The 10935-nt window shown below is 24.4% G+C and overlaps 3 protein-coding genes across 3 annotated transcripts; all 3 read left to right on the top strand. All coding sequences in view use genetic code 6, as the record gives it.

Annotated features, from left to right (window-relative positions):
- Positions 1-313: 313 nt before the first annotated feature.
- TTHERM_00516390 (hypothetical protein) lies at positions 314-1636 on the top strand (the record flags this gene model as incomplete). The annotated part of the gene is made up of 1 exon (XM_001015250.2): positions 314-1636. The coding sequence occupies one exon, from the start codon at positions 314-316 to the stop codon at positions 1634-1636; it is 1323 nt and encodes a 440-aa protein (XP_001015250.2).
- A 2247-nt stretch (positions 1637-3883) lies between these two features.
- Positions 3884-5277, top strand: TTHERM_00516380 (carboxy-terminal crystallin fold protein 7p, putative). Its single transcript, XM_001015249.3, has one exon. It carries the CDS (start codon positions 3889-3891, stop codon positions 4999-5001), a length of 1113 nt encoding a protein of 370 aa, XP_001015249.2. The 5' UTR covers positions 3884-3888; the 3' UTR covers positions 5002-5277.
- Positions 5278-7005: 1728 nt separating this feature from the next.
- On the top strand, positions 7006-9534 carry TTHERM_00516370 (translation elongation factor EF-2 subunit; the record flags this gene model as incomplete). Its single annotated transcript, XM_001015248.2, has 1 exon — positions 7006-9534. One exon carries the CDS (start codon positions 7006-7008, stop codon positions 9532-9534), a length of 2529 nt encoding a protein of 842 aa, XP_001015248.1.
- Positions 9535-10935: the final 1401 nt, after the last annotated feature.

The raw sequence follows: 10935 nt of genomic DNA, 5'->3' as shown, positions 1-10935 counted from the left end.
AAAATTTAATTTTGAGATAAATACTGTTTACCAAGGTCATTATAAAGTACAAGTCTGTGTTTTACCAATTTAAATCGAGAATAGATAAAAGAAAGAATTTTCAAATTGGACATTTTTATTTAATTAAGAAGGTAAAGTAATTCGTTTAGTAGATTGGAAAGAATAAAATTTGTTTCATAAATAAAAATTGAAAATAAAAGATGAATTAAACAATCTAAATTAGTAATTAAAATAAAGGTTTGTTGAGAAAATATTTGTTTTAAAAAATAAGACATTTATTTAATTGAGGAATATTTACCGATTTTAATCTGACATGGTAACTTGTTAGTTAAATATATGCAAGAAAAAAGGAGATAAAAATTACGAATATAGTTTCACATAAATTTATGAAGATAAAAATTAAATATCATAACATTTAAGAATTTTATAATAATTTCCACCTTTACTCAAAGATGACTGCATTACTTATCCATGCTTCATTCGTAGTGATAATTAAGATTTTATAGGTTTTTTCTAGAAGAATAAAAAACAATCTTTTTATCTTGAAGAATTAATTTAATCTAATGACTAAAAAGCCTAATAAAACATGAACTCAGAGTTAATTATTTTCTAATGGAGTGATCGCTTTACTCTCCATGAATTGAATTAAAATTAAGTTATAAAATAAAATCTTGAGTTTCAATTCTATTTTTAAGATGAATATAATTAAATGGATAAGAATAGCATATTATTATACCATTACAATAAATTTAAGTTTGAAATGATAATAATTCGCAAAATTTCAATTAATTACATGGAATACTATTACAGTTTAAATGTAATTATGCCCACAAAATAAAAAGATTCAAATATAAACGATATTGAGTCTCTCAAAACTTAAATTTTGTGCTTTTCTAAATTTGAAACAGACTCCGAAAATAATATTTATATACCTATAGTTTATTTAGAAAGCGAAAACAAATTATTTGGAGTGTATAATTTCAGCATTAAATAAATGATAAAAGAATCAGTTCGCTTATCTGATTACACTAAGAACATAGTTTCTACTTTTGATAAAGAAACTAAACAATTTATCCTGATCTTTAATAATTAGATTTGCAATCAAAATTACATTGCCTTTTATTCGTTTGATTTGGTTAAACTTAAATATAAGTTTATAAATATGCATAAAGTTAACTATACTTTATAAAATAGTATATTGTAAAGTAAAAGACATACATTAGTACTTCTAAATAATGGTAGCTAGATAGTTAAGTTTGATAGAAATAAGAAATTTGAAGTGAAAAAAGTAATTAATCTCCAATATCTACAACCATTCTAAGATGCTAGACTTAAAGAATACTTTATTTACATAAATGGTAAATTATCTAATAATATTTTATACAAAGGAGAATATCACTATTACTAGTATATACACTCAGACTATGTTACGAAACAAGTAATCCTTTCAGTTTTAAATCAAAAAAACTAAACTTTAGAATTTTTCAACCTTAAATATGACAAATAATCTAAAGAATAGGCTGATAATTAAAATAGTTATTCATAGAACATTCCTAATGTTTGTTAGCTAGATAATGGAGAAATAATAATTTTTATTGAACATAGAATTTTTATGCTAAAGAATAGCTATGAATGAACTAAATGTTGATTAAAAGAAACTTTTGTCAAAAAAATATTTACTTAATTCAGTTGATAAGTCATTTTTTTTTAAAATAAACATTTCTATTCGTAATAAAAAGAGATCAGATTTGATACTTTGGTTTTAAAATCTTTGACTAATGGCAAAAACAATTACATAAATTGAACTACTCTTTAAAAAAAAATAAAGTATCATATTGATATTAAATTATATAAAATTATGTATTAATATTTATGTTTTTTTTATTGATAGGTATTTAGAATGATTATTTTAGGACAAAAATAATTACATTACAATTTACATAATTGGCATTATTTCCAATTATTTTAAATAATTTAGCATTTCTATTAATTTTTATGTTTTAAGTATTATTAAGTTTGAATTTAATAGCTTAAAATTTATATTTTTTAAAAAATGTTAGATCATGTTAAAAATAAAAACTGACAAAAATGAAAAACAAAACAAAGTTAAATGAAGCTATTATTTTTAATCAAGAAAGTCATTAGATTATTATTAATTTATTTTTTGGATCATTTTCTTAAAATGTTTGAAGCTTTTTGAAGTGATTTTAACTGGTTTGCAATTTCAAAGAAATCATTTGCCTTTTCTAATTTCCGTAATTAATTTAAAATATTTCCTAGGGATTATTAGGCATCAGCAAGAACAGGACTAATCTAAATTGCCTTTAAAAAAGCTATGGAGATTTCTCTAGAACTCCAAGGAGATCAAAAATGACTCCAAGTAAGTAATTATCAACATCAATATCAGGTTCTTATATTTATAGAATTTTTTCACATTTCTTTTATTTTTTCTTTAGATAAGATTTATTCCTTGTTATTAACAAACCTTTAATGCATTTAAGCAATTTAAGGATTTATGACAAAAGATTTTTGAATATACTGATATGAGATTTTTTTAAAATTTTTATCAAATTTCAATTTTTAAAAATTATAATTTAAACTAAAAATAAATAGTAAAAATCAATTTCCATTAAATAAAGTCTTCTTTTTTTGAATGTTTACAATATATTAAAATTATGAATATATTTATTATTATTATTATTATGATATCAATTAATTAATTAGGATTTTTTGAATTTAATACTTTTAATAGTTTTTTTATTCTCATAAAGTATAAGTAAGTGTATTAAATATTGAATTATTTATATTAATGAAAAATATTTTATTCGAATTCTATTCAAAAGATAAACAATTATAATATTTTTTATTATTTAGGGTTTAGATTTAATTTGAATAATATGAATTAATAATGATTTATTGTTGTTATTGAAAATTTACATATTTTAATTTTCATAAAATACAAGTGTATTTATTAAATAAAATATTATCAAATTATCTGTATCAATAAACTGTTTTTTATTCAAATACAAACTAAAAGATTAAAATTGAAAATGATTATAATAGAATTTAAAAAGATAATTTCAAGTGTTAGCATTTTTTATTCTAGCGCTTGGCTTTAATATCAACTTTATTAATTAATTTGCATGTATTTTAATTGAACATTTAAATAATTTTATTCCCATTATTTAAATCAATTTAAAAAAATATTTTCTTATTATTAGTATAAAAATAATATTTTTTTAAATTCAAATTTACTAAAATATTAAATTCAAAATTTTTAAGTGCTTCTTACAATTTAACAGGATCAATTCAAGTGTAAGGAGTTTTTAAAATAAGATTAGATTTTTTCTTTATCAATATTGGTAGATTATTTCATAAAGTTTCAGATTGATTTAAAATACACGAATATCATAAGATATTTAAAATAAAAGTATTTGATAGAATCCAAGTTTGAGATATTTTTTAATCTTACCAAATTGAAAGATTTAGATTTTGGATAAGCTTATATTTTTTTCAAAATAGAAAATAGCATTTACTTGTAATTTTTTAATTAAAAATAATATGTGTTTTTACTTAGCTATTGGATCTAAAAAACAGTACATTCATGCTTTATTCAAATTAATTAATGTATTAAATACATCCAATTCAAACAAAAATTCTGAAAAAAAAATGAAGTAAAAGCCTAAAAATTACTTATTCATTCAATGCTACATCTAAAAATATCTACACAGTTTATGTATTTCTTCCCTAAAATATTGTATTTTTCTTCGCTTTTTTAAAAAACGATAATTTGAATTTACTGGAATCAAAATATCCCTGTATTAAACTTAAGAAATACCTATACTGTTTGGATAAATTGTTTTTAATTATAATTCGTTTTTAGCAAAAATGCTTCTGTTTTATACTATTATTAAAGCAGTAATTAAGCATATGAAAGTTTTTGATTTTTTGATATTTAATTTGATGAGATTAGTGCTAAAATCAGATAATAAATTAAAAATATAATCTTATATTGATATAGATAAAGATAAATTGTTTAGCAAAAAAATAATGAGAAAGGCTAATTTAATATTTGTTATCTTAGGATTGACCCTAAGCGCCTGCTACGCTTAAACAGTAGTTGTCACTGATTTTACTATAGCTGCTGGTAACTCAGTACCCTATATTAAAACATTCGAAAACTAATGGAACGATGAATTAGAATTCGCTGTTTATGGATGGATCAGAATACCAAGTTGGGTTAATAGTGAAGTTTAAGTATTCCGTTTATCTGCTAACAAAGACATAAATTCTAATACTCTTGGTGATAGAGTTTTGAAGTCTTTTGTCCAAGATAACAAAGTTATGTTCGAGACTTATGATGCTTAGAATTACGACCCTAAAGTTTAACATTCTTATTTGAACCAAGGTGATAGTTTTGGATAATGGTTCTTCATTTACTAGGGCTACAATCCTAAAACAACAAAGACTTATGGTTGGGTTTAAAACGCAGCTGGAAAAGGTTAAGGAGGTTACAGCAATTAATTAGCTAGACATACCAAGTCTAATTTCTATTAAGTAATCGTAGGTCCTAATTCAGGCCTTAAAGGAAGTGATAAAGTAGAAGTCAAAATTCTTTGGATTTAAGCTGGATCTGGTGCTTACAGAGAAAACAACTTTGATACAAGAGATACCAATGTAGTAGTAGTACCTATCCCATCTGTTAAATGCCCTACAGTTTACTCTCAATGTGATTACAAGGGAGATTCATCATCTTACTGTTAAAGTGTCCCTTCTGTCAAAATCCCTGTAATTAAGAGTGTTGTAATCCCTGATGGATTCAATAAGATTACTGTGTATAATCTTGAAAATTACAAAGGTAAGACCGTTATTTTTAACAAAAGCGTTTCTTGTCTCGACAAATTTGAATTTGCCTTCCTAGAGAGAGAAGGATATATCACAGTTATTGATAATAAAGAGTCAAAAAAATCTAAAAATGCTCTTAGATCAAACAGAAAATGAAGACTTTTATTGCATATACTAAAAATAGATCTTTTATAAATATGAAATCTAAAAAATTTAAAATATAGATTTTTATCAAAACTATTTGTTGAGTTATGATTTTTCATTTTTTTAATTCTTGTTTATTAAAATTCAAAACATTTTAAATGCATTTTTGCATATTATTTATTTTAAGACAAAAAAAAACTATCAATTAATTGAAGAGAAAAAGTAATTAACTAATCAAAGAATATGGCGAACGTCATAAATAATCTAAATTCTTAAAAAATACATGTGAAAACATAATAAAATTAAATACTTATTTAGTTAAATACTTTTATTTATATCAGATTATTTAACTTAGACGGTTACTAAATTCATTCAATTCAAGATTTTAATTGACATTTAAATAAAATAAGTTATAAAAAATACTTAGATTTATTATTTCTTTAGATTGAGAAAATAAAAACCTTATTTCAAGTTAAATAAATATGAATAAAAAAGGCAAAGGATTTTTGGCTTTTTGATATTAATTTATCCTTGTAATTTAAAATTAATTAATTCGATGAATTAATTAATAAAAGCGCTATTGAAATTATAATACCATAATTTATTATAGCATTTAGCTAATTTATTTGATCAAAATTTAAATATTTTTAAAAATATTAACACAAATTCAATATATTTACAATATTTAAACATTTTGCTGAATAAAATACTTTTTTTAAAAATACAACAATTTATATTAATTTTAAAAGTTAATCATTAATAAAAAACTAACATATTGTTATACCCTCTCCTTTAAGATTCCTCTAATTAGCTAATTTTGGATAAAGGGTTTCTTAAACTTGGGAGAGATATTAAACATGAAAGCAATTACTTTTAAAATTTGATACTTATAAACTTATAGATTAGCAAGATAAATAGCTGAATTGATATTGGGATAATATGTGACGAGTTGTCATAAGAAATTTATTCATATAAAAGGTGAATTATATTAACCAATTATTCATTTTTTATGCGATTAGTATTGAATGCTATTTGATTTTATAATATAATAGATATATCTTTAATTTAAATGACTTTTTATAATAATGTTAAGTAATAAAAAAATAAAAAGTAAAATATTTTAATCAAAATTTTCAATTTAATTTTTCTATCATTTTTAGCTTTCTTATTTGTTAATGAATGAAGGATCTATTATTTTTTAAATCAATTTACTCAAAAAATGAGATTATTTTAATGAAATATTCAAAACATAAAAGAGAATTTGATGATTTTATTATTATTATTTAACTCATTTAGAATGAAGATTAATTTTATAGTCGAATTAATTTTTAACTTCTAAGCATAGTTTTTCTATCCTTTTTAGCTTTCTTATTTGTTAATGAATGAATGAAGGATCTATTATTTTTTAAATCAATTTACTCAAAAAATGAGATTATTTTAATGAAATATTCAAAACATAAAAGAGAATTTGATGATTTTATTATTATTATTTAACTCATTTAGAATGAAGATTAATTTTATAGTCGAATTTATTTTTAATTTCTAAGCATTTTTCAATTTAATTATAAAATTTCAAAAGAATTATTATATAAAAAAAATGGATTTGATCAGCAATATTTTTTTTCTATTGAAAAGAATTATTATTAACTCAAACAGATTTCATCAGATGGTATTTCTGAAATTAATTAATTAATAAATCAGAATCTATTTTCAATTTTATTTGCTTAACTCCTAATTAAAATTTACTTTTTTTAACATTAGCAGTATCTTAATTAATTTATTTGAATATATATAGATGAAAAGAATTATTTATATTTATTTCAGAAATCAACAGTTCTAAATATTTTCATCTATTATTAAATAAAATAGTCAAATATTCTTTTCTTTAAAACCTTTACTATCAAGCATATTATTGAAGGCAATTAATTAATACATTAAAACAATAAAAACCACTAAAAAAAAGAGCAATAAGCTAGCAAATTATTTACAAAAACACTAAAGAGAAAATATCAAATAATGAAGACTCTCTAAATTGAGAAGATAAGAGAACTCATGATGAACCCTAACCAAATCAGAAATATGTCTGTCATAGCCCACGTTGATCATGGTAAGACTACTTTAACTGATTCCTTATTAGCTAGAGCTGGTATCATATCTGAAAACAACGCTGGTAAAGCATGTTTGATGGATACTGACCCTAAGGAGTAAGAAATGGGCATCACCATTAAGTCTACTGGAGTTTCCTTATACTATCAAAATACTGTGACCAAGTAGGAGAGTATCATTAATTTGATTGATTCTCCTGGTCATATTGACTTTTCTGGTGAAGTCACTGCTGCTTTAAGAGTTACTGATGGAGCTCTTGTAGTAGTGGATGCTGTTGAAGGTGTTGCTGTTCAGACAGAAACAGTTCTAAGGCAGGCTTGCCAAGAGCGAATACGACCCGTTCTTGTAATTAATAAGCTAGACAGGCTTTTTAGTGAACTTAAGGATGATTATGAAAATATTTATCAAAGACTTGTTAAGATTATAGCAAAAGTTAATTCCATCTTAGAGATGCATGAAAACGATTCTATCAGAGGTTACACTTTAGATCCTTCACTAGGTAACGTTGCCTTCTCTTCTGGTAAGTAGTGTTGGGGATTCACCTTAAAAACTTTTGCAAGAATTTACAGCCAAAAATTCTCAACCAAGGAGGAAACCTTAATGGCTAAGTTATGGGGAGATAACTACTTTAACTCTCAAACCAAATCATTCACCTCAGAAATAACCAAAATTAATAACTAAAACAAGAAAGCTTTGCGCTCTTTCATTGAATTCGTTTTAGTTCCTTTAGATAAGTACTACTCTGCTTCTTCAAGCGCAGATGTAGAAGTTCTATCTAAGATGGTTGAAAAGCTCAACCTCTCTACTATTTTAACTACAGCTGAATTAGAAAGACTCAAACAAGTTGATGTTCAAGAGAGAATCAAAAGAACTATGAGAGCTTGGTTACCTTTAGCAGATGCTATACTTGAAATGGTCTAAGATCACCTTCCTTCGCCTAAAGAAGCTATGAAGTATCGTAGTTTGTATCTCTACGAAGGGCCTGCAGATGATGAGGCTTGCACAGCCATGAGAGAATGTAATTCTGAGGGACCTCTTATGCTTTATGTTTCAAAAATGGTCCCAACTGCAGATCTCAGCAGATTTTATGCTTTCGGTAGAGTATTCAGTGGTACAATTTCTCAAGGAATGAAAGTTAGAGTTCAAGGCCCTGATTACAAGCCAGGAAGTAAGGAAGGTCTCTTTATCAAAACTATCTAGAGAACCTTTTTGATGATGGGTAAATAACACGAACCTATCGAATCAGTACCAGCTGGAGGTACTGTCCTCATTTTAGGTGTTGATAATGCACTTACTAAGACAGGCACTCTTACAACTTCTGAAACAGCACATAATATCAGAAACATGAAATATACGATTTCACCTATATTGAGAGTTGCTGTTAATACTCCCAACTAGCAAGATCTTCCACGTCTTCTTGAAGGTCTTAAGATGCTTCAAAAGTATGACCCTCTTGTTTAAGTAGAAGTTGATGAAAATACAGGTTCTTATGTTGTTGCTGGTGGTGGAGAGCTACACGTCCAAATTTGTCTAGAAAAGCTCAATGATTTCACCCACAATTCTATCAATATCGTCGCTTCTCAGCCCACTGTATCGTATAGAGAAACCATAGGTGATAAGAGTTCTTAAATGTGCCTTGCTAAGACTGCAAATAAGTTGAATCGTTTATATGGTACTTGCGAACCTCTAGATGAAGAATTAGGATCAGCTATTGTAAGCAACAAAATAAATATACAGGAAATCAATAGTTAAGAAACAATCAACAGTTTGGTGAATGATTACTCATGGGAAAGAGAAGATGCAAAGCGTATATGGTGCTTCGGTCCTCTAGAAAAGGAATCAACTAATTGCATCGTAAACCAAACAGTTGGTATATAAGGTATGCCTGCCATTCAGCCTTCAATCATAACAGCTTTCGAATGGTGTACAAAGGAAGGTCTTTTATGTGATGAACCCCTAAGAAATATTCGTTTTAACATTATGGATGCAGTAATACATGTAGATCCAGCTCACCATCGTAGCAATTAAATAACACCAGCTGCTAGAAGATTATTTAAGGCTTGCCAATATGTGAGTGAACCTAAAATTCTGGAGCCATTTTACTTATGCGACATTAGAATTCCAGACGAAAGCAAAGGCCCTATATATGCAGTCTTAAACAAGAGAAGAGGTATAGTTGTTGGAGAAGAATATGAAGATACACTCTCTGTGATATAAGCCCACATCCCTGTATCTGAAAGCTTTGGACTAGACTAAGCCCTGAAGTCAGCCACTCAAGGTAAGGCTATACCTGCTCTCTCATTCAGTCACTGGCAAGTAGTTTAAGGCAATCCACTTGACCCAGAATCAAAATCAGGTAAGATCGTCAATGAAATAAGAATTAGAAAAGGTTTGAATGCTAAAATACCAGAACTCAACAACTATCTTGATAAACTTTGATAAAAATCATAATATTATTAATTCAATTATTTAATTTATCCTTATTTAACTAAAATTTATATCTCTATTTGTTTGTTGTATTTTTTAATAAATTATTTTACCCTTTTAATTTACTTCTTAAATGTTTAAGCATAAAATATTTGATTTAGTTTAAAATTTTATTTTTTTATTTATTTTCTTAATTTTTGAATTATAAAATAATAAATATTGTTATATGATAAGAAATATTTTGCTTGCTTGCTTGATTTGTATTTTAATAATCTTTAGATATTTTATAAATCTTTTAAAAACTAAGTAATTAAATTTTAGAATAATTATTTTTATATGAACTATTTTATAAAGAAGAATTTATACTTTAATTTAAAAAATAATTATTATTTAAAATTAAGAATATTTGTTATCTAATTCAGTTCTTTTATTTACTTAATAAAAATTTGAATATTATATAGCCTGAAACAAATTTAAAATAATATTATTATAATTTTGAAATTTAAATATTATAAATTAATATGATGAGAGAAAATATTCTTAAAATTAAAATTTTTTAAATTAGAGAGTAAAAAATATTCAATTAGTCTGCAAATAAAAATTTTCTCACTAATGAATTTATTTTTTTAATATTTATTTTGTTAAGTCTTTGTCCTCTTCATTAACATCTATCTACTCTAACTATGATTAATATAATTTTTTGATTAGTTATTTGTTTAATATTTTCTTACTACTTTTTTATTACAAAAATAAAGTTGTTTAATTTGCTTCAAAAATATATGGGTGTCTCATCCTTTTCAATTTATGGATCTTTAGATTTAACCAAAAAATGAGTAAGTGCAGAGTGGTAAATTTAAAATTTTTTAACTTTATTTAAAATAAAAGTAAAAAATAATATAAGAACAATACTTAAATTAATAATTAGCATCTCTAGAGTGACTTAACTATGCGTTTAGAAGTTAATTAATAGCAAAAGGTAAAAAAAGTTATCAAATCATTCATCTGCATATCAATATATAAATATTTATGTTTGTTTGAAAATAAAGTATTTGAATTTTTATGTTCGTTCATTAAAATTTTTGATAGTTGTTAATAAATAGACTTATCCTAAATAATTTTTTAATACCAGTATTGACGTCACTGCTATTTGAAATGAGTCAAAATTTGAATATTAATTAATAGAAATTAGATCAGAGTTTCGTAATATACGTCAGTGGTTATCTTCTTATGATGCTATGAGTATCTGAAGTGTCTTACGTAGCATTTGTATATATTTTCAAAGCAAACCAAAAACCAATCTTGACATAAAAATAATAGCAATAACAATAAGTCCTACTGAATATGTACTATTTTGTGTTTTAAAAGTCAAATATAAGATTTATTGATCAATAATTATTAAAGAATTTGAATATC

Source organism: Tetrahymena thermophila (genome assembly GCF_000189635.1).
Source record: "Tetrahymena thermophila SB210 genomic scaffold scf_8254654, whole genome shotgun sequence".
Taxonomy (NCBI): Eukaryota; Ciliophora; class Oligohymenophorea; order Hymenostomatida; family Tetrahymenidae; genus Tetrahymena; species Tetrahymena thermophila.
This window is presented reverse-complemented; position numbering and strand designations above follow the sequence as displayed.